Below are 24,897 nucleotides of genomic sequence, written 5' to 3'. Positions count from 1 at the left end.
GAAGTTGAGTTTCTTTCTTCCACTTTCAGGTTTAATGTAAATACCTAAGAAAAGCACCAAATCCTTTTCATCAAGAAGAAAGAAAAGGAAGTTTATGAGGTTTTAAACAAAAGCTGAAAACTGCTGTTTTTTCAGGACACCAAGGCTGGAGAACATCATATATGTTCATGGTTTGGATTATACAAAATTTAAAAAATCAGTAACTAGAAATTAGCTTTTTTGGGGAAAAGCAGTTATTTTTTGGACAGAAACATTGCAACTATTCCCAAAAGGTCTACAACTAAAACTGCTGACTCCTACTTTGAAACAAGTCTAATAGCTGCAAACAACCATAGCTTTAAAAGGTCACTGCATAATCCAATCTCAGTGATTAACATTTTCCTTTTTAGTTATGGCTACACTAAAATAATGATCTCAATTCACAGGATGATTAAACACTTATTAATTTATTGCTGTAAAATAGGTTGAGGAATCTTTGTATATCCAAGCTAGCTGAAGTGTAGCTCACACAACCTTATCATTCAAGGTGCCAATTAAGACAAAAAAAAAAAAGATCTTTTTCAAACTCAAAACTGTGACATAAGATTCCAATTTTAGTATCTGCTTCAGAGCCAGCATCTCAAAACTACTTGCTGAACATGATCCTGCTAATTTCAGGCATTCATTATTGCCCTAGGAGGCAGATAATTGTTTACTATGAGACTTCCCCTGCTGCTCCAGCAATTTGTCCAAATATTCACTGTGATGAGTGACTGCACTTGATATGTGAAAAGCCTGCAACTTCCCAGAAATTATGCCCTCAGAGCCACTTGATACCCACAGTTTTATCTTTCTGTAAAAAACCACTGTTTTAGCAGACTTCCCCTGTTTTTTCTTAGCTTTCATTTATTTCTCAGCGCTAACTTGGACATGAACAGACATTTCCATCAAGCAAGAGAGCAACCAATCTGTGATATTCTACTCCAAAGGAGTTATTTCTTTTCTTGCATTGTGTAGTTTACATTTCAAACTAAGGCATTGCCTGAGTGAGCAGAAATGTACTGATAGTATGAAATGCTACTTTTAATGAAGGAAAATTAACCTCTTATCCTGACAGACAATTAAACCAGTAAGTAATGAAAGCAGATGGTGACTATGTCACATTGCTTAAGAGAATAATATATTCAGGACTTCTTGTTCCTCAATTCATGCATTAAATACTGCTGGTCAGCTTGCCAAGTTTAATCTGTACCACTAAACACATGGAAGTGGGGTGAGCAGGAAAGGAGTCCAGCCAGCTCTTTTTGCAGCTTCACATTACCTCACATTATGCTGAAGGGGACAGAGGCAACAAAAGGGTCTGAACTCCCATCCCACAGTGTCATCCTCATTCCTGGGGATCCATGCACAATGAGGCCCAAATCTTGATAGTAACAATTAATTTTTTTTCTTTACAAAGTCATTGGAGAGGCACAGACAGAGCTGTAGAGAGACCTTGGCTCCAGAGGGCTGCTCTGGCTCTACTCCTGACATGTGCTTGAAGTCCTTGAGCTTCTGATTCCAGCTATGGAGCTGGGCAGGTGAGTGAGCTTCAGCTTTTGTACATATAAGGCCAAGACACAGCTTTTGATTTATTTCTCTTCTGATGGGATTCCTTTACCCCTTTTTTTGTCTCCTTCACCTTTTCCCCCTTTTTTAATGTGACATGCTTCTCTAGAAGCAAGGCACTGAGCAATATGTAAATAAACAAAGGCATCACTTAGTGGTGCCATGTTAGTGATCACACTTCATTTTGTGATGGAAAAATGCACCTTGGCAGCTGTACCCAGTGTAACTAACAAATAGGCTGCAGGGTTTTATATGACTTTACAACAAAGTCAATCTTGAAACTAAATGCTAATTAATTCCCTGATTGCTTCCTAATGAAAAACCTCCTTGGGATTCTCACCAGGAAGAAGCAGAAGATTGATCCTGAGAAACTGAGGGGACCTCTTTGGGTTCTTCACATGCGTGGAGTTAGGAAATGATTCAGAGCACCTTGAAAGAACTGCTTAACAGGAAAGAAGATGTGAGGCAAGTTCCAGCAAATTTATGTGACTAAGAACAGCACAGGTATTTGCATAAACTCTTTGGGCTCTTTCAGGTAATTGGCTCACTTGCCACCTTGAAAATATTTGTTCAGCTGCTACCACTGACAGGGCTCTCACAGGACAGGGCAGGTCTCACACACAGCTCTGTTCAGGTGAATTAGCTGATGGCAGCAGCTTGTTCTGCAATTCTTCCACTCCATCAGGCTGATGGCCAGCAGGGGAGTTCATCTCAGGAAAGTGAAAATCCTGGTGCCAGAGAATAAAGCGACAGATTGGAATGGTCTATTTAAAAAAAGAGCTGCCATGTCTAGTTAGTATCATACAGAGATTCACTGCACACTAACAAATGGATGTTGGACTGAGCTTGGAAACTAAAGCCAAAAGTATATGGAGTATTTCAGCCAGAAAAAGGAAGAAAAAAATGTTTTTCTGCACTAAATTGCAGGGAGCAGACATTCCTATTTTACTGATATTCGCCATTTTCCTCGCTTAAATTTATTTCATTATGTTTTTAAGGACACAAGACAAAATTTGAAATTTAAGGGAAGCAAAAAGGATTTGATGTAAGCAGCAAGAAAATCAACGGGTCCCTATTCAATACAGGTTTCACCTGAAGGGATTAAATGTATCAAATGTAATAATTTCCATTAGAAACAAATGTGAGCTATAATGTAACCAGTACAGCCTGGCTGAAAGAGAGTCTGCCTCCTCCTGCGGCAGCTCTGGCCAGTTAATACCTCCATTTACAACTCCAGAGAAAAGTAACTACCAAAAGGAGCTACCATTGTCCAGACTTCTACACACATACAGCCCAGACACTGACATCGGCATCTCACCTACCCCTGGTTTAATATCAGACACAACCACTGCTTCAGGCACTCCCAGTGACTGACCTCCAATCCAGAATAATCAGCTGCCTGTAACATCACCTTGCAAGTCTGGAACTCCTCTTTGAAAATTCAGAGCATGAACTAATATGTATACCTGGTTTCTACTGGAATAGTCTGGGCATTTCCTTTCTGTACTCTTCCCTGTGGCAATAATGCCCCAGACAGTCTTCCCATACTTCACTGTGTTTTCATGGAATTTCAGAAGTGCTGGGTAAAAAAAGATGAGGTGCTAACAAACCATTTGAAAAAAACACATTTTATGCCTAGCATCAGCATCTTAATTAAGGAGCTCTCAGCAACTAGAAATAGAGATGCAAATAATTTCTGAGAGAGTTTTTAAGTACAAGAAGCATTCAGCTGAGCCAAATCAAGGAAATTATTTAACTGACAGTATTTGACAGAGATATTTCACACAGAGCCTCTCAGAAGCCTTCACATACTCATACAAGCCATATATTCATACACACATAGGTAGAACTATTGCCAAGAACAATCACCCAAAGGATGGTGAGCAAGAATTAGCTGGTCATTGCAGCAAGCACCAAAATAACCAGTCCTGAAAGACTCCCTAGAAGGGACTCTGCATCTGAAATTACCTCACTTTGTCTTCACTTTATCTGAGCTCACAAGCCAAAGTGATACTTGAACAAACAAGTCTATCCCTAATTAAGTGTGTTAATGCAGGAAGAAATGATGGTATTTACATATTGTGCAGGATGACTGAAGTTTGCAGTACCTAGGAAAAGCACTATCTTCTGTCCTTATGAAAAGATGAGAACATGAGAATATTCCCAATAGGACACACTTAGGTACTTGCCAGAAGAGCTAATTACATACAGGTAGGATTGTATATCCCTTTGGACAATTGGTCTTCAGTGAAGCACAGAAACATGGAGTGCTCCTCAAATACCCTGGGAATGCTAAGAACAAAGTCCTCCCAAAAGGCCCCTCTCCTTTCACATAAAAACCCTTCCTCATTTTTGTTTTTGCTTTTTAACCTTGCAGGTAAAACAAGTCTCATGCTGACACAGTTTTCAGTGGCCCAGAAAAACAATTCTGAGTAAAACCAGCACACTGAGCCATGACTTACTGGCTGAGGAGCCAGCATCCTTATGCTGCAAAGGCTGCAGCCTTTGGCACAGAGACACAGAATAAAGCTCAAAGCAGTAATGCCTCAAATTGCTTTACCACAAACCACCTTTGTCCTTTTATTAACTCCTGATGTTGTATTCCAACTTAATATACTGTTGGGGTGCTCTGGAGCTCAGTCAGGACCTTCACACAGGCCCTTTGCTACATGACCCAGAGAGTACAGTGGAGGTACTGCTTAGACAAGCTCAGAGATCTTTACCCTGTCACAGAAACAGTTTCCATGTTAAAACCTTGAACTCATGCAAAGAAGCAGTACAACAGGTTGCAAGAAATAATAATATAAACTAAATTTAGAGAGCTTGTGATCAGATAAATGTATCTAAACATGACATTCCTTCAGAATTACAGTTTTCCATCTGCTTGTAAAAGCTGAGGACACTGTTGGTGTCAGGGAGTTCCAGCTGCTGTGCCATAGCATTGCTTGGAAATTTCCAGTCGGTTCCTGCACAGAACAGGCTGAGCAGCTGCTCCTGCTGGGTGCTGGCTCTGCAGCCCCTGGTGCTCGGGGCCACCAGGAACATTTATCCCCCTCCAAAGAGGCACAGGACAGGCAGGAGAACAGCTCAATCTCCCGTTGGGATCCATCAGCTGCTCGCCACTCGAGGGCAGCATTTCAGTAAAATAAAGACATGGGAACAAAAAGGAAGGACACCAAACTGCCGGACTGTGTTAGCTCACCATGAGGATTTTGTTTGCAGGCTGATCTCCAAGCTTCCTGCAGCTATTTAAACAGGGAGGCAATATGAGCAGAGAACTGAAGTGCAAGCAGCGACGGAATAGGAGGTCAATACCAGGTAAATCTGAGCAGAGACTGTACAGACACATTAGTTTACAGAGGGCTTAGCCACCTAAAGGAACAGCAGAGGCACCCACACCCGAGTCTCCCACCCCCCTCCAACAGAAACATTTCATCAAAGAAAGGAAAAAAGGTTTCACTCAGAGCAGCCAGCTCTCTTTTGACCAGACCTGAGAAAGTTCTTGACAATAGTGAATTAAAAGCTAAGGAGCAGCACCAAGTAACAGGGTACAAAACAATGACCACTTGGACCATCATCACCTCTTCACTTCCAGTAATGCCACGGCACTTCTAGGGCCAGAAGCCTGTAAAAACCAGGCATGAATGCTGCTGGTTCAGTGCTCCACTTACACCAGCTAAAAATAGTCAGAGGCCAAAAACATGCTCCAGCTTTGGACACTGACTGACAACATGGGCTACGAGGCCGATTAGGTCAAATTAAAATATACCAACAGAAAGAAAATAAACACTGGTAAAGTTTGGCTGGAAGGCAAAGAGGGCTCTTGGAATAGAAGCTTGCTACACAGCTTCATATGCACTCCTGTAATTGTTTTGCCTTCTTCCAGAGCAGCTTTCCCTTCACACAAGGACTCTGCTCTCAGAGGAGTGTCACAAGGGCCACCACCTTCAGGCCTGAGGTGCTGTAGTCAGAGGCATCCTCTGCACTCAATAAATGCAGGTGATTTCAGAAGTGACTCACAGCACATCAATGAAGCTGCCATTAATACCCACATTACATCCAGATATACTATGTTTGTTGTTTTTTAATCAAAAGAGGCTAAAGTAGGGGTTTATTGTACTGAATTTGAATTCAGCAGGAAAAGGAAGATGCTGTTGTTCACAGGGCACCAGCAGGCTCAGCAGTGATGGCAGAGTGGGATCAGGGTGAGGATCCTGTGTATCTAGCTGTACAAGTGTTGTAGGTACATGTGAACAAAGGAGGCTTATGGGAAGCAGCTCTCAGCATGGACAGCTCAGGCAATGTGAATAGAAACACACAGAAGCTAAATTACAAACATGTTGGAGCTCAGAACTATTCTGCAATGGCTAATTGGCAATTTGACATTCATTTCACTCCAGAAACTGAAATCAAATATCCTATCATGAGGTCCAATGATAACGGAATGGCTCAGAAGGTTCACTGTTCTTCACACACACTTAACTCCATGTTTTCAGCACTCTTTCTGCCCTCCTCCCCTTCCAAAATGAGCATGATGTGCTGCCATCATCCTGCAGCAGGGTTTACATGGACAGCAACAGATTAGTAACATAAGGCAATTCCCCCAGCAAATCTCTGAGGCAGCTCAGGAGATGAAAGGTGCATTGCCAATGTCTCCTGTCACTAATGTGCTACCCAGTGCAAAAGGAAACGTGCCACTGAGGCATTGTGCAGTTAGTCAACATCGAGCCATCTGCTACACATAATCTCAGGCTGCACCTCATCAGTGAGGCATGAACGGAAAGAAGGCTCTAGCCTGACATTTTAGCTCTAAATTGAGTACATTTAATCCAGTAGTCATTGAAGGACAGCAGATACTGTCCCATGGCACCTTCCTGACAATTGCTTCTTAATGTACAACAGTGACTTATGTAGTTTATGATGTTTAAGGATATATATATGATGATGATGCTGCTCCAAATGTTTCCCCCTTCTGTTGGCTTCATTGCCTGATAACTTATTAACCAGGAAAAGCTCAATCAATTTGATTTCAGGGATTTTATGACTTCAAGGAAAAAGTTGATAAACCATAAAAAGGGTATAAACAAAATATGAGCAAAAAGAAAGCCTGAAGGCCAGAGACTGTCCCTGAAGAGCCAGTGGAGAGCTTGTCCCACAGTCCTCTGAAAGCACTGCCAGCAGAAGCTCCCTGCCTGCCAGGTCCCTCATGCTGTACTGAGTGGTGCCTGCTGGCCCCATGTCCCAAGGGCATGGATGGCATCCTCTTGGACTGAGATGTGCAGAACATGGGGATTCCATTCTATACATTCAGCCCCACCTGCTTTCAGTGAAAACAATTACAAAAATTCCAAGAACTTCCTGTCCTTTCAACATGCACAGGTAGAAAGCAAATATCAGTCAAAAGATGTAGTTAAGAAGGAGAGACTGAGTGGTACCATCATTTTCCAGGAGGTCACACCAAAAACCACAGGGCTTGAGTGTGGCAGCAGCTCTCTGTGCACAGAGAGAAACAACATTTCCAGGCATTGTCCTGGGGAAAATTCTGTGAGAAGACCAGAGAAAAGAACGAGAAACAATCCTTATCTTCACTTGCTGCACCTGTTGTTGTGAACAGGTGCAATGTGTTATGGAGATTTCTTTACCTAAGGGTGATTTCTTAATTGGCCACTGGTGATGGTGTTTAGATTGAAGGACCAATTAGGTCCAGGTGTATCATAACTGTCTATAAAAATCAATGGGTTTCTTAATAATAGAATAAAGATGATTGATCAGCCTTCTGAGAATCATGGAGTCAATGCTAATTATTACCAGTTTGGAGACACCCTGCAATGACATCGGAGGAAAGAGAACACACCTGTGATAGCAGAAGCCAGCCCTTGCCATGGGACCCAAACTGGTTTCATCCTTTCCTGTGCAAGATTGCTCCTCCCAGAATGGGACTTGAAATGCTCACGTTGCTAAGTGGCAGGTGATGGACTAGTAAAGCTGGAGGTAATGAAGCATGAATAATCCTGCACCACAGTCCAGCTTAGAAAAATATTCTGGCTCTGCAAATGGCAAGGAAGGGGAATTAATAAAACTTCACCAGAACTTTATACAAAGCTAAAAAAACCTCAAAGAACCCAAACCCAGAGCACATTGCAACGTTGTCTTGTAACCTTAATACAGAAACCCACAGTAACCCCTGCTAAGAGCATTAAATATTAATAATGGCTCCCAGCTGCTACTGCTACATAATGGGCTTATTTTGATGAGGAAGATGTGCACATCTTAAGTAATGTGCACCAGATCAGATGATCCTACTTTCCTTTTGAAATTCATGCAAGACCCTCTCTCCTTGCTGCAATTAATTGAAGAACCCAGGGCTATTATTCTTAAAAGGCAGGATTTGTCTCTGATCTTTGTCCTACATTACATAATTTTTTTTTGTCAGAGGTTACAACATGAGCAGAGGTGGATGGTTTAGCTTGATATACCACTCATTACCAGAGGGCAGCCTTCTTTTCCTCTGTACTGTCCTAATTAGTGTGAATCTGCCCACACAAATAGCCCACAAGGATAGGGTTTTCCATTGTTCTCTGTCCTACATCAGTACAACTATTATAAATGGTAACATTCCTGGCTTGCATCACCATAAACATCAAAGCTAGGAAATGCTCAGTTTCCATTTAGCCTTTACTAAGCAAGCTTGGGCTTCTTTACTGGCAAAGGAGGTGATGAATAGCTGACCACTAGCAGAGTGATTAATTAGCCAGAAGGCATTTTCCGCTCTTCTCTACTTACTTTGCCATTAAATTATATGGCCACCATAACTGGACTGAGCTGATACTGATCTCTGTTTTAGAAGATGCTGACTGTAGTCCGCTGATTCATACATTTTTTTAAAAATCATGATCACCGTGCACTTACAGATGTGGATATAAATGGGTCTCAATGGTAAAATGGCAGTAGATATCCAATACTTGCTGCCATTCTATCACAGGGGTTCCATACTGTTGTCTTCCTATCACAAAAGTTCCATACCTTCTTGGTGTTCCTCATGGGCAGCTCCTTAGAGCACTGACCCTTTCTTCTTCACAAAGCAGCCAGCTGACCCCAGCTCCCTTCTCACCTAGCCAATCCACTCTTTTATAGCATCTTCTTCTCATTGCTTACAGCTGTGGCCTGTTAAAGTCAGACCTGCTCCTAATATTTGGTAATTGGCCCAGCTGCAACTCCTTAGGGGTGAGATTACTTTCTACACTATCTTTACTTTCTTATATTCTATTCCCCTACAAATACTCACTGGAAGGAAGACAGACTTAAATACATTTGGTTATTTAGAAGATTCACCATGAAGCATTACTAAAAAGAAAACCCTCGTCCTCAGAAATTCAGAATGACAGAAGAGGCAGTAAGTTCCCAGACTTAATGATTTACTAGAGCTACCATTAACTACTACTGCATGAGTAAATATTGAAATATATATTTTCTGGCCTTAACCAATTCCTGTCCAAAGATTTTATGTAAGAATGCAAAACTAATATTATCTAGGTCTGAACATGTCCCCGGGAGAAAAAAAATGCAGAAAGGGACTTAATCTTTTTCAGACTCAGCTCTAAGTAAGCCTTAGGTCAGAAGACACTCCACTTATCTTGGTTGAAGTTTATGAAATGAAATCTTCCACACTTCTACAAGAGTGTTTCTAGCTGCTGTAGTCACAGCAATAACCTCCCAAAGGTGAAATGAGTAGCAGATATAGCAATGTCTGCAGCCACCCTTGGGACAATGAGGAGTGAGCTCCTCTGTCCCATGTTAGACTGATGAGCATCGAGTCCAATCCTCAGATTTGTGACTTCAGTGAGCAGGAAATGGGTTTGGACAAGTAGAGCTCCTTGAAACCGGGAGCTGATTAGGGGAAAGGGATCACAGATGCAGTGACAAGGAAACAGCAAAGTCAGAAGAGAACAAGGGGAAAGGAAGTGGAGTCTGTAGTGCCATGAGGCTCCCTGAACAGAGAAGGTCATGATCAGTAAATTCAAACTCAGGAGGAGGAACTGGGGAGCTGAGAATCCCAAGGCTACAGCAGGGAGTCTCTAATGTGACAGGACACAAAACTGGATCAGGATGGTTTAGTGTCCTGACACTGAATAGTCACACCTTGAGGGGCAGGTAACCCTTCCCTCTTTCTGCCTGCTAGAGGATCTCCACTCTTCTGGGGTCAGACACAATTTTTAAAATGAAGTGTCACTAGCAAGACACTTTGTAACTTTGAATGCAAAATAGAAGATACAGGTAACAATGGGTTGCCTAAATGAAGATCTTGCTCAAATTTCTAACTCAGTCTTTGGTTTAGAGGGTACTCACTTCATGTAGAAAAAGAAGCAGTTGGCTAATCAGATCAAGTATCTTGGCAACACCCCAGATGCAAATGTTCCTCTGGCTATAATATGGATTTTCAGATAAGAAACAAAGATTGCTGACACAAAGAAAGGACAATCCAGCAAGTCCAGAAAAAAACCCCTCATCTACCCTTGAAAAGGTTTATTACTAAAATAAAGCTTTCAATATTATAATACCTGTGGTATCTTTATACCACTGCAGGGGATGCTTCTGCTGTTGTCAGAATTGTGACAGCTGATTTAAACTGTATTGCACACACTTTCATACAAATAGAGTTTAAGATAACATTAGAGGGAATAATACTGTCTAATATCAGTGTACCTGTCAAGCACATTTCCAAACTAATTGGTATTGCATGTTCATCTGATTGTATCACTAATGTTAAACAACATTTCCATTTTCTCAAATTGCAGCTCCCCTTTACTAAAAGCCATTTTAGCTGAAGTAACTGGTCTGAGCAATTCCAGTTCTAGGCAGGCATCCAGATGTTTGTGACTTCCATTAATCAGCCTGAAGAGGCTGAAGCTGATCTATGGCTCCACACTGCACACACAGTGGACATTTTTAATAAACGCTGACCTGCAGTTCAGCTCTTTGCTAGGTGGGTCATGGCTGAAGCACTGATGCAGTTTTGCAGATCAAGTTGTTTCACAAGGACTTGAACACACTGAGATGTCACAATCTGCTGCTCACTTTCTATAGCTGGTATAAACTCAATTGGGCATCCCTAGGGGACCCTCCAACTTCCCAAATATATTGTAGACTGCAGAAAAAATTAAACTGAGCCTTTTCTTGCCATCAGTTTACAGTCTCTTGTACTGCTCTGGTCTGTTTGTGCATTGCCTACAGTCCCTGTGCTCAGGATTGTCACACTGGCTTCTCATGTGATGCTGAGGTGCTGATATGTCAATCCTTATCAGCAACTTGTGTGTCTTGCAAGGCAACTTTTGTATTTTCCTAATTTACGTCTGGAAACTCGTGGCCAGATTAACACTGTTTGTGAGATCTGTCATGATTTTTACACTGTATTATGTCAGTTGATGCTTGCTTTCTTTTGGGTTTTTTGGGTGGGGTTTTCTTTTTTTGGGCTTTTTTTTTGGGTTTTTTTTGGTCTTTTTTTGGCAAATATTAGTATGAATACACACTGGACTGAGGAATGCTGAGGTTATCACATGCATGACTTTTTTGTTTAGGTTTAAGATAGAGATCTATCTTTCTAGGACTTCACAGAAAATAAAATTACACCATGCTGGTGTTACACACACACAGACAGTTGTCAGAATCCCAGCCTGTTGATGCTGGAAGTGACCTTTCAGGAGGATCTTTTCCAATAGCCCTACTCGAGCACAGGCACCTAGGGCAGGCTGTTCTGGACATTTCTGCGTGTTTTGGTACTTATTATGTCTGTACAGGATGCACACATGTGCACCATCTATTTGTGACATACAGATTTTATTAGAAAGCTCCAGTTCAGCAATAATGGATCAGCTTTCCCAGCACACTGCCAGGTTTCTTGGTGAGAAGTACTCACTTAAGAACATATTACAATTAATTTTAATGTAACATGGTACTCCAATACCTGAAGGGAACTTACAGAAGTTAAGATGGGGCAAGACTATCTGCCAAGAGTCTGTAGTAACAGGACAAAGGGGAATGGGTTCAAACTGTAAGAAGGTAGGTTTAGATTAGATATTAGCAAAACATTTTTTACTGTGATGCTAGTGAGGCACTGGAACAGATGCTCCATCCCTGGAGGTATTCAAGGCCAGGTTGGATGGGGCTTTGATCAACGTGCCCTTATGGAAAGTGAGAGGTTGGAACTGGGTGATCCTTAAGGTCCCTTCCAACCCAAACCAAATTAGGGATTCCATGATTCTAAGTCACGAATAATTTTCCTCGAATGAATTTTCCCACGTCTTACTGTTTCAGTAAATCTGGCATAGTTAAACTTTCATATTTGTGCACTAATGCCCGAAGTCACTCCTTTTTACACTCTCTGACGGACTGGGCCTCCCGCCGGCAAACGCGCTGGGGTCTGACCGGCCAGGGGCCCTCAGTGCCGACTCTCTGGCAGGGTCACAGGGCAGGCGTGCGTTCCGCGACCAGCGCTCAGGGCTGCCCACGGCCGGCCCTGCCCCGGCCCGGCTGTGCCCAGGCCCAGCGGAGCCGCTGCGGCGCAGCCCAGCCCGGCCCGGGGCGGGCGCTCTCCGCGCATGCGGCCTCTCCGCGCCGGGCGGGGCTGCCGGGCCGAGCCGGGGCTTCCGCCGAGGCCGGGCCCGTGTCCGGCGCGCCGGGGGCGGCGCGGGGCCGGGACTGGGCCGGGGCGATGCCCGGGGCGGCGGCGCGGGGCCGCGGGCGCTGAGCGGGCGGCAGCATGGCCGAGGCGCTGCGCCAGGAGCCGGCGGGCGGGCCCGAGTCGGAGGCCGAGCTGTCGCAGCGGCTTGCCCGCACCAAGGCCCGCTCGTACGGCAGCACGGCGAGCGTGGCCGCGCCGCTGGCCGAGCGCTACGTGGAGCACCGGCTGAGCGCCGGGGACACGCTGCAGGGCATCGCCCTCAAGTACGGCGTCACGGTAAGGGAGCACCGCCGGCGGGGCCGGGAGCGGCGCTTAGAGCCGGACAGTGGCCTGGGTTGGAAGAGACCTTAAAGATCATCCAGTTCCAAACCCCTGCCGCGGGCAGGGACACCTTCCCTAGTCCAGGCTGCTCAGAGCCCCATCCAGCCTGGCCTTGGACACCTCCAGGGATGGAGCAGGCATCTCCTCCATAGCCTGGCGGCTGTAGCCCCGACAGCAGGAACACTTGGGCCAGAGGCGACAGCAAAAAGGTGTCCCACAGGGCATTTCCCACACACAGTGGGCAGGAGACGGCGTGGGTGCGGTGTTAGTTTCGTTTCAGTATTTAAAATGCTGACATCAGAAGCGTGGCCTGCCCGGAGGGTCAGCAGGCAGCGCTGGTGCCCGGGGCTGGCAGGGCTGGGACTGACAGCGCTGGGTTCTGGGGTGGGCAGGGGCCTGGGGAAGGACTCACACCTGCTACCCCCCAATAAACCTGGGGCACACCGCTGTGCACCACTGCACTCACTGCAGGCTGAAAAATACAATCTGTGTCATTAAACTTATCCTTAAAAAAGCATCGTTTTGAGCTTGATGAACAAGCTGTGACAAGATAAGGAATTACTTCCAGTAGCTTCAGGGCTAAACATTCCTCCACTGTGATCTGCCTACCAGTCCAGAGGTGAGGCACATATACCAGTGATTTGAAAGTGTTGCTGTTTTTCTGCTCACTTTCTAGGTAGAAAGTTCATTTCTGAGATAAATGTTGAAAGGCTTGCGCCAGCCTAGGACATGCAGTGTCCAATAAAGTCTACCAAACCCTTCTACTACCATTCCAGATGGAGCAGAAATCACTCACCCTGCCTCATTCCCACTTATGTGAGGCCCATATTCCAGTGTGCAGCTTCAGTAGTCCCAACACAGAAAGTTGCTCAGGGCTGAGCATCTGAAGAGGTGGCACTGGTACAGTCTGTGCCACTTTGACATCAGCTGCAAACAGCACCTTCCAGTTGGGCTCCTTCTAGAAGAGCTACAGAGGTTCTGACTGGAGTGGCTTCTTTTCCTTCTCTTGGTCTGCAAGATCTACTGAAGCCTTCCATCACCTTCAACAATACAAATTGATCAGTAAAATAGTAGTTTTCTAGGAACAAAGGCATTTTTAAACTATTTACAACTCCCTTTCAGCTAAAGTGAAGTTGTGAATCAAACCTGTACAAACGTCTCTAAGTTGTGAACCATACATTTTGTTTATGAGTTTGAGAAGGTTTTGCTGTGCTAATGATGTAAAATACATATGTTGGGATTTTCCCCCAACATCTAATTGGTTATTTGATTTAATAAGTGTTCTGCTTAAGAAGCCAGAGTTGCGTCATTATCAGACTGCAGTTGACAGAGGTTGAACTGACATGGAATGCCCCTCAGAGCGATGACAAGTTCAGCAGAATCAGCCATTGTGTTTATGTTTTCATGGGTTTCAGCCCAGGGTAGGAAGGTATGCAAACACATTTACTTTGAGCAAAATGCAGGCTGTTGTGTGTTCACACAATGACAAAGACAGATTTCCTCTAAAGAGTCCTTCTGTTTGCTTCCTGCACCATGTATTCTTGGCTGGAAGTGAGAGTTGTAATGGAAACATCAGAATTATCTTTGGCTGCCATTGCCTCCAGTATTGCTGGTTTCAGGAGTTTCCCCTGTGGTTTTCCTCACTGGGAGCTAATTTGTAGCCAGAGACATCCTGTCCAGTGGCTGCCTTTGCATGACTTGGCATAGAGAGTTCAAGATAGATAAAAATACCAGGCTAGGGGAGAGGGATCAGTGTGCTTTGTTTGGCCTCATCCTCTGCCCCTCACCCCCTCCCCTGGATACTGTCTATTAATATTTAGAACTTGAATTTGGTGAATTTTCCTTTTGAGTAAATTAACACTTGAATTCATGTTTATAGTTTAGCCAATTTATGGCTCAGTGCAAGTGCTGTATCCCTTCTGAGGGGAGAAGGATGAGGACTATATTTCACTGTCAGCAGAAGTAGTTTTGATTAATTAGCTCAGCACCAGTTTACAGCTCCAGTTAAAATATTAAGCATGTGCTGAATCTTTTGCTCTTTCACTATGATAGATTTGTAGCTAATGGGCATTACCTCAGTTGTTCTAGCACTAAAAAAAGAAATCTCTTGTTAAATCCTGCTCTCCGTACACCTCTTGAGTGTACAGAGTCACACTGAGTTGTGGGAGTTGTATTGCACATACAAAGTCACCTGCTCAGGGCTGAGGGATGTTCTTTTTGGAACCAACTACTTTCATTTTTATTATTGCTCAGTGCAAAGGTACAGACTTCCAAATGCTACCAGCTGGTATTTTAGGAAGAAATAACCAGAGGTAGAGTTACGTGAAAGAGGAGAGAGAATAGCAGTGCAGTGCATTATTTATCAGCTATTGAAGCATCAGCTTCCAACTCCCCTACAGCAGGCTCTCAGTTTTCAGCTTCTGTATTGTATTTTTCCAGAAAAGCTCCAGCTAGTATTTTAAACTTTTTTATACCCATCAAGACAGACAACTTATAGAGGTTTTAACAATTAACATTTACATTAGAGCCATTAGAAGTCTCACTGAGGCCAAAGTCTTACTGAGTCAGGTAAAGCTTCCTCTATACTCTTTATACTCCCAGGTGCTCACCTTGGGAGAGAACTTGCACCATTACACTCTTTGAGCCTTACTAAAAATGGTTTCCCAGCTTTAGGAACTGCAAGAGTAGTGATCTTCTCTTCTTGTGACACTGGATATTAGCTATTCAGTTTTTAAATGGGATTATTAAATCTAAGCATTTCAGCATTAAGTCATCGGCATCAACAGGTTGAACCCTCATGGTAACTTTATCCCCCTTGTTTGGAGTCTGCATAACTTTTACCAGAGAGTTCACCTACAGGAGCTGCTAGCAGTTCTGAGCCTTATTCTAATGTAAATCTAAATCTAAAGTACATTTGTGACTTTTGTTCTTTGCCAGGCTGTTCCTGTGAGCCTGCATAGAGACTGCAAGGCTGTTCAAGGACAGCACCTTTAGGTAGTGCAAGACTGAAAAAAGCAGTATTGTGGAGTCAAGTGCACATAAAGCCAGGGTGTTAGCAAGGCTGAAACAGAACATGCACTCTGAAATCACTTTGAATGCAAACAAATTCTCTCCTGAAATAATTGCTGCTGCAAAGAATTATTTTAACTAAGGGTTGTGTACTATACAGAAAGTTAATGCTTTATACTTTGCCATAACCTAATAACTTATATTTTTTCTGTTTTTTTCAGATGGAACAAATAAAGAGGGCAAATAAACTTTTCACTAATGACTGTATATTTCTGAGGAAAACCCTGAATATTCCGGTTATATCAGAGAAACCATTACTGTTCAATGGACTCAATTCACTGGAATCTCCTGAGAATGAAACTGTTGACAGCTCCCCTTCTTGTGATGAAGGACTAGTGGCAGTTCAGGAAGAAAGTAGCTCTTCTCCCAGTCCTCCAGAGCCTGACAATCAGCCCACTGCACCAGAAGAATTATCTGCCAAAGATTTCCTACAGAGATTGGACTTGCAGATTAAGTTATCCAAACAAGCAGCCAGAAAACTAAAAGATGACAATGTCAGGTAAATGCCACTTTTGGTGTTAAACATTGTAATCTCCCCCTGAAGGCATTGCAGTCTGAGCTGACCCCTCTTTGTGGGGTCCCAGCATCTGCGGCTTTTATTTGTCAGCAGGGAGTGCCTGCTGTTCCTATGCACCAGCTACATTCAGAGCACAGCATTGGCAGGTGCCTTTGCCATGGCAGCTAGAAAGGCTGCCTCACAACAGATTTGGAGAATACAAATACTATTTCATAAAAGCCAAAAAGCCAGGATTCTCCAAGATGTCTTGCTGTGTAAGTAGACAACTATTTAAACAAAAACATAGTTTTGGTAGAGTGCTAAGCAAGGGCCTATGAGGAAGCTGATTGTGTACAGCAAGGCATAATTCTATTTTTCTTTTGTCCCAAATGGCCTCACTGTGTAAACATTCTCCATGACACAGTTTCAGTTAAGCTTTCCTATCTCCTTTCCCTATGCAGTTCACCCCACTTTGTGCATCCACCTATGCAGACTTCATCTTTTCTTCAGTGTTTCCACAGCCAGGAGCTCCCACATATTTACTCATAGAAAAAGCAGTACTTTCTGACCTCTGTGCCACATTACTGGCACATATCCCCTTACCTGTGTAGGTATGCTACGGAGAGCACAGAAAGACTCAGAGCAAGAGTGGATTTCAGTAGTCTTTGTTTTCCATGCCCTTGGGACAAGCTTCCTCAGCTTGTTCACAATCAGTCTCTTGGGCTGGCTGGCTGTTATTCCCTGCAGAAATCCCCTCAGAGGGGGATGCTGAGGTGCTCCTCCTCACAATAAAAGGTATGACTGCAGGGGACTGGCACTGCTTCTCTTACCAGAGAGCTGGAGAGAAGTTATGCCTGCAGATATATGCTTTGCTTTTACAAATTTGTTCAATGCAAAACTTCAGCATCTTGGTTCACTTCACATGCTCTGATTTGAGGGCAAGCAGAGGGTAACCTTTCAGAACCAAATTTATTGAGTATAGAATTGCATAATTTCTTTAAACAAATAAATTATTTCAGCAATGTTAAAACTTTGTTCAGCAGACAGAAGTTTGAAGGAGAACAGTATATTGTATTTAGCTCTTGAACAAGCCTCCTTTGGAGAAACATCCCCTCATACAACCCTCCATTGCCAGAACACTGGTTTAGAGTCTCAGGGAAGGCTGGAATGCTTTTACATTTATCACACTTGTCAGTTACTTTCTTTTGCATTGATTGCATGAAAGGGAAAATAGCTGTTGGAACTCAGAACCTTCTCTGTGCAAACTCATCCACTTCCATTGTTATATTTGAAACACCATAGAGCACCTACCAAAATATGCTGCTGCTGCTGACTTTCAGATCATTAGATGTATGTACTTACCACAGCTCAGAGTAGGTGTTGACCCAGCAGTTAAACTGCATAACAGGAAACCACAGTCCCTGCCAGAGGAAGGCAATTATTTTAACATCCCTTCAAGAAAATAACATGCTAATCTGAAGAAAATTCACTTAGACATTGCTGCACCATGAGCAGAGCCAATACAGTGGAAGTGACACTGCACAAACAGTACACTGCTGCCACTAATATCCATTTCCTATGCTACTTCAGTTACAAATTGGGAAATGTAGACCTGGTACCAAGTCACCTCCCAAGAAATAATGTATAGAGGAGGATGAGTTATTTTCCCACCTCCTGTTCAGATTTAGCAGATAATTCTGTTAAATGCATGTAGCAGATTTTTATTGGTCAGGATGTTACAGGAGGCATGAAGTACAGAGTTGCAGGCAGTCTGCTGAGCAGGATGTTGCCCAAAGCTTCTGAAGAGAAATAGCTTCCTGTGCATCTGATAATCTTCATAATATTCCCTTCTACATCACTGCCCCTGGCTTTCATTTATGGCTCACAGAAGCCATCCTTGCTCTGTCCTCTCCAACAGCTGGAAAGGACAGACCCCTTTATAGTCTGGCAGGAAGGGGCAAAGGACCAAAGTCAGTGTTTACTCTGCAGAGAGCAGTAGAGAGAGACCATTGCCAAAAACCTTGAAGATACTTTTTAGCTGTGTACCATCAATGGTATATCTGGGTCCAGACTGGAAGGTGGCAACATTCCTTTCTGTGCTCCAGCAGCTCCCCACAAGGCACCTGTTCTCCTTCCTGCCCAGCCCTTTCATGTCCCTTGCTTGGAGCAAGAAGCCATTGGAAATTGGACAGCCATGTTAATAAACCAGCCTCATGAGTATGCAAGTTTTCCATTCTTAAAAACCATTTATGAAATTGGAGTGCTGTTTCCAGCTGCTCTGGCCTGTATTCAGAGGCCTTACCTTGTCAAGGCCTGTTTAAACCTGATGTGCCAACACTGCCAAATACTTCCATGCCTGCTTGAGAGTACCAAAGGAGCACCTGGAGTTCATCCACTGGCACCAAAAGGGACATTGGAGCTCACAAAACTGCAAGCAGAAGCAGACTATCAGCTCATGAACCTAAAGAGCCATAACTTCTCACCATAGCATGAGCCTGATTTGACAGATGGTGAAAACCACACCTACTGAACTGCTCTTTACTTTAGGCTCCTTTAAGTTGCCAAGAATGCATGTGCACACATACACTGATTTGGATTAAACCACACACAGAAGTTTCATAGTCAGAAACTGCCCTGTGCTACAAAGGCAGCTTAGAGTGAATGATATTGTTTAATTAGAACTCTTGGAGTTACTCCCTTAAGTGCTCTTAAAGGAATAAAGCTTAGATAGAAAAATTGGGGAGCACATAGTTGCAGATTTAGACTAGATATTAAACTGTAATAGCTGTGCAAGCAGATGAGCATAAAAGGTTATGGAATGTGATCCACTCAGTTTGTGCCAGCTGCCTTTTACTATTAGACTTTATATGAGCACATGGCTAAATCTACATGTCATAGTACTTTTACTAGAGTTTCATTGAGCAGAAATTGTGAGTTAATGAGTCATTTATTAGTCATGCATATTCACCCAAGATGCAGCTCAAGGCAATAAAGCCTTTTTCTTTTAAGCAATGTGTTTGTAGCAGGCCAGAAGAAATGCAAAAGGATTAATACAGTTCTTTGTAGCATATATTATTGATTCATTTATTTGTACATTAGGGAAGAATACTCATTATAAAGCAGTGTGTGATAGTTTGAGAAAATACAGTGGTGCTTCACCTGTCTCAAAATGCTCTTACACTGATTCTGAAAATGACTTGAGTGATGCTTTTTGTATCAGATAGTTGAACATGAGAAAGGCAAACCCCAGGTATCTAATGCAAACTGTTTATAGAGTCTTTAAGATAGACTTAAACCATATACTGTGCTTCTGGAACAGGTCACATCTTCCTGCATTTGCCTTGGAGTGTCTAATTTTGAAAACCTTGTAACTGAACAGAGCCTCTCTAATCAGTGATGGCGATTCAAGCCGGTATAACTGGTGTCAGCACAGGAACAGGACCTTATACTGTCATTGCTCACTTGCCTTGACCTGAACCTAGGAAAGACTGTGGTCTTGAAGCCTTCAAAGCTCACAACTGAGATAATTTACCCAATAATTTTTCACCCTCTTTGGCTATCGGCTGAGAAAAGAGATGCCTCAACAGAGGAGGCTGTCTGTGGAGAATCCTTTCACACATGCCAAAACTAACAACTCAGATTGCTGCTTTGTTTAATTGTGCATTCTAGAAGCATCCAAGCATTTGAGTGAACTCAGAGTCAGGTGTCCTTGCTGTTACAGAAGTGGTTATTTGTGGCCTGATGCACACCACAGCTTGCAGGAGACTTCTTTCAGTTCCTGTAACCGCCTGGGCAGAGCGGCGACAGCGAAGGGAAGAGACAGCGCTACAGAGTGTTGTAATGCTGTGCTGCTCCTTTTCCATCCCCTGAAGGGAATGGTGCTGTGACTTAGCACTTGCTATTTTAAACATCTTAAAAGCAAAGTCAATTGTTCTGCTTGTGGGTCACAGGCCAGAGCTTTCTTACTTTACTGTCATGCCATGTATCGTGGCATTGATGATTATTACAGTATTCCATGGCAGTTTTGGATGCAGAACTGGATATAATGAAAGATACTATTTAAATGTATGCAGCTATCTGCATCCTTGGTATTGGCTTGGTAGCATGAATAATGTAAATAGATGTAGATTTGTAAGGAAGGCTAAAAGTCTGTTCTCAGTACTACTGTAACCACATATCCCTGCAATAACAACCAGTTTCATCCTAAACTTGTTTTTTAGAGGTTTCTGTTTTTGGCAAGATTATTTCAAGGCAAAGGACATATTATGCCTTTGGCTTAAGATGATCATTTTGCTGGGAAGACAAGATACTCTGCTGTTTGGTTAGTTTGTAGGGTTCTGTTTTGGGGGGTTATATGAAATTTAAATTGCAGCTAAATAATCATGTTTATTAGGGAAAAGTCTTCATGGTTTTGATATTGAAATATTTACTTTTTACCTCATACCATTATTAGACTCTGAATAACTGTACCTTTGTATGGAGGTACCCACAGTATTACAAGCAATCCTTTCACAGTGTAGCAGCTGTAAAGTCCTTCTCTTCTTACCAAAATACTGAACTTGGCAGCAGCTTTAAGGTTGGACTCTCAGGAACAAAACTATGAAGCTACAGTAGTACAAAGCAATGACCTTTGGGGAGCTTGGCATCCTTGATGCTGCGCTGCAATAGGTTTACATAACCCCCTTTCTTTAAAGGCAATATTGTCAGGTGAACAGCAGGCAGAGTGATTTTCTTGAGGATGTTTTAAAAGCAACATTCCTTTGCTTTGTCCAGTTATTGCACTAACAATAGCAATTGGGAGCAGTTGGTTTTTCCTAAGAAAATCCAAGTGATCAGTCTCAATGGGGATTGATGTAAGGCAAGTGTACATCAGGAGCAGCATGCAGCATCAGGACACAGAGCACCCACACTATGATTGACTGCTCCTGTTCTTGTTTCATTTGGTCTCTCTGTCCCTCCTGCCATTCAAAATGTTGAAACAAACCTCTAACTAAGCTTTATATTTTTAAAAGAAGGAATGAAAAGCAACACAGGAGGAACTCCAGCATGCCCTCCACCTTGCTATCCTTTAAGTTTTTCTTATAGATTTGATCAAAAATACATTCTGATGTTGCTGAACTTACACAGCTTTACTTGCTTTCAGCATTATGTTCTCGACATCTCAGGAACTTCAGAGATGTGTAAATTACAGTATTATACTACAAATATTCCTGCTAGGCAAGGCTGGCATGGCCTATTTTGACCCACTAGGAAAACTGGTCACCTGCATTTTCATGGCAGCTTTACTGTTGAGAATGGTATGCTCCTGACCTGATGATCATTTTCTTTCTAGAGATGAGGAGGATGAGGAAGGTCCCTATGCAACTTCTTCGTATCACCGGTAGAAGACAGATGCGATGGCCTGAAAACTCTCCACGAAATCAGTTCTTACAGAACTAAGCAGTCAATAATTCCAAACCCAAGTCTTTTGGACTCATCCTCTTGATGTACTTAAAAGAAGTCATGAATGGGTAATTGCACTGAAATTATGACCTCTTCTGCCTTCCATAGGTTAATGTCCTTATGTTATATCAATAAAAGGTTTAAGCCTTCCAAAACTAGCAATGGCCTTTTTACCCCTTCTGTGCAAACTGTAGCATGGTAGCAACTATATATCCCTGAGGTCACCTTTATGCAGGATGTTGATCTTTAGTAAAGATTTTTGTAAATACTTATTAAAGTGAAATTTGTTTTAAGTATTTAAAAATATTAAATAAGTTTGCTTGTAAATGACCAATGATGGAAGTAATAGGAATTTACTTATTCTGCAAACATAGGCAAGTTTACTGTGAAAGTTTTGTCTACTTCAGGGCTGCAGAACTTGCCTGTAAATCTTGTATGTGTCTGTGTGTGGTTATGATGTATTCCTAGAAAGGGGAATTCAGCTTGTGTTGATAAATTAAAGCCTTTTTGGTTAAAGAACTGTTTGCATATTGGATTTCTACTCATAAAAGGGATGAGTTACACAAGAGGTTTTTTTTGTGAGATATGACATTGGAATATCAGATGTGTGTTCTTGTGTGCAGTTAAATTTTGTGTGGTTTTAATTTAATAAAATATCAAAAAGACTGATGTGTGTGTTCATTATGAAGTCAGTTTGGTTCTAGCCTGTTTTTAGGGAAGAATGGTTTGTCTAGTTTCATGAAGTATTAGACAGCAATTTCAGGGTAAATAGTGTCTTTACTCTATCCATGTAATCCACCCTCCTAAGTGAGACCTGCAAGAGCTACCTGCCCTAGCTGTGCAGTTTGTTAAGATGAATAAGAGGCACATTACCAAGCCTTCCCTGTTCTGAGAAGAGGTGTCAGTATTCAGGTGTACAAGTGGACTCCATCTGCAGCTCAGGGACGCAGAGTGCCACCTGCAATCACTCTTGCCCTGAAGTTAGGGTATCAGGAACTTGTTAAACATCCTAGGTTTTTTCCCCCAAGGATTCCATAAACTTCACCAAAGTTTTGTCACTAAAGATGTGATGGATCCCAACTGAAACAGATGCAGTTTCCTATCACTTAGATCATCAGTATCACCCTAGAATAAAAAGTTTTCAGCAGTATGTTAACAGGGAAACAAAAGAGAAAGTTTCATTAACTTCCTAAAAGCAGAAGTAAAAAATCAAAGCTCAGCACGAATTGGCTGCTTTTACTGCTCTACCTAAGGTTAGGGTTACGCTTAGGGTTAGTTAGAATCACAAAGCCCTGAGCTGCAGGCACACTGCAGCTGCCAAAGGCATCCCAAGGGGAACACAAAACTGCCACAACGTGGCTGCCTCCACAAATTCTCACTCGGAAACAGCCCTAGCCCTAGGCTGCTTTTCCTGTCCTTAAGAGCAGATGTACAGTGGCACACAATATAAGAAGAATAGAAAAAGCTTAGAGTTGAGAAAAAGAATTCCTGATTTTTCTTCAAGAGACAGGTGGATTACCTTTTGGTCTTGTATCTTTCTTAGATTGGGATTATATTTATTTCTTACACAATTGTAACTTCTCTTAGTGTCATTTAATTTCATTAGAACATTATAAAAGCCAGAACCAACTACTTTTCTAAAGGCCACCCTAGCTTCAAGCCCAGTTATATTTTATTATTCCACAGAGAAATGTAATCCTTTTCTTTTGAATACCTGTTGTAGTGATACCCCCAGTGCTCCAGCACAGCCAGGCTGGGGGTTCTTTGCCAAGCAGGTCAGAACAGCTCCCTGACACAGGAGCTCTGCACCTCCTGCCTCCCAGACCAGGCTGCCCAACCTCTGGAAAGCCACAATTCACTTGGGCCTTCCAAGATCAGGGCTGTGCCTGTGGGCTGCAGGACCTGAAGGACACACAGCATTTGCACCTGTTTTCCCCAACAGAAACTGCCATAGCCTCAAAAAGCCAGGCAGTGTATAGAAAAGATGCATTCTCTTTGATACACAACAGCAGCCTTGTAGTGCTTCTTGTGCTTTAACCCCAGCTGGCAGCTCAGCCCCTCACTCCCCCCAGAGATGGATGAGGCAGAGCACCACTAGGGTGAAAGGCAGAAAACTCACGAGTTGAGATAAAGCCAGCTTAATAGGTAATGCAAAACCTGGGCATGAAAGCAAAGGAAAGGAATTCATTCAGCACTTCCCATGGGCAGGCAGGTGTTCAGCCATCTCCAAGAAGGCAGGGCTCCACCCTAGGTCAAGGGAATTTGGGAAAACAAACATTGCCACTCTGAGCACCCCTTCCTCCTCCCCCAGCATTACACACTGAGCATGGCACCACATGGTCTGGGGTTGTCACCTTATTGCAAGGCTCCCATACCTTCTTGGTGATTTCTCATGGCCAGCTCCTCACAGCACAACCAACAAACTCCAGCTCCCTCCTCACCCAGCTCACCCACTCTTTTACAGCACTCATCCTCATTGGATACAGCTGTGGGCTGTTAAGGGCAGGCCTGTTCCCAATCTCTGGTGATTAGTACAGCTGCAACTCCTCAGGGGTGAGATTGCCTTCTGCACTATCTTTGTTTTCTTACATTCTATCCTCCCACAGTCTGGGACATTCCCTGGTTGGGGTTAGGGTTTGGGTTAGGGTTTAGGGTTAGGAGATGAGGATAGGGTTTGGCATGGGGTTTGCATTAAGGAATTTGGGATCAGCTGTCCTGCCTGGTCCCCTCCCAGCTTCTTGTGCACCCCCAGCCGCCTCAGGGGTGGGGTGAGGAGCAGGAAAGGCCTTGGCTCTGTGCAAGCTCTGCTCGTCAGAAATGAAAACATCTCTGTGTTATCAACACATTTGTGTTTCCAGCACAGATCCAAAATATAGCCCTAAATTGGCTACTGTGGAGAAATAAACTCTACCCCCACCAAAAGCAGCACACTAATGTAGCTTGTAGTAAAGTGTTTAATAAAGTACAGTATCAGAAACAATAGTCTATTAGAAAAGCTCAAAAGGTGAATACCATATATATTGTACTTATTACATTTTCAGTCATAATCTAGAAGTGAAGGGTTTCTGAAGGATCCAGCAGAGATAGAAACAACACAGAAACCGATTTTTGTCAGTTTTGAAACAGAGATGTGCAGTTGTTGAAAATACCTTTCTTACCAGGAAGAAAGCAAGCACTATGATTTACTAATTATGGCTAAACACACAGCAGTGCATGTCAGGTCCTAATGTGTTCCAAGTGTTCCCTGCAAAATAAGTACTGATCTGTGATGCAAGCTGAAACTTGCATCATTGGTTTGATTTTA

General features: G+C 43.0%; 1 protein-coding gene across 1 annotated transcript; it reads left to right on the top strand.

The window, feature by feature from the left end:
• The first annotated feature begins 12,178 nt into the window (after window positions 1–12,178).
• Window positions 12,179–22,262, top strand: LYSMD2 (LysM domain containing 2). Its single transcript, XM_005483346.3, has 3 exons — window positions 12,179–12,541; window positions 15,817–16,154; window positions 21,484–22,262. Exons 1-3 carry the CDS (start codon window positions 12,344–12,346, stop codon window positions 21,533–21,535), a joined length of 588 nt encoding a protein of 195 aa, XP_005483403.1. The 5' UTR covers window positions 12,179–12,343; the 3' UTR covers window positions 21,536–22,262.
• Window positions 22,263–24,897: the final 2,635 nt, after the last annotated feature.

This window comes from Zonotrichia albicollis, chromosome 11 (genome assembly GCF_047830755.1).
Source record: "Zonotrichia albicollis isolate bZonAlb1 chromosome 11, bZonAlb1.hap1, whole genome shotgun sequence".
Classification (NCBI taxonomy): domain Eukaryota; kingdom Metazoa; phylum Chordata; class Aves; order Passeriformes; family Passerellidae; genus Zonotrichia; species Zonotrichia albicollis.
The sequence above is the reverse complement of the archived record's forward strand: the minus strand, read 5'-3'. Positions and strand labels throughout refer to the sequence as shown.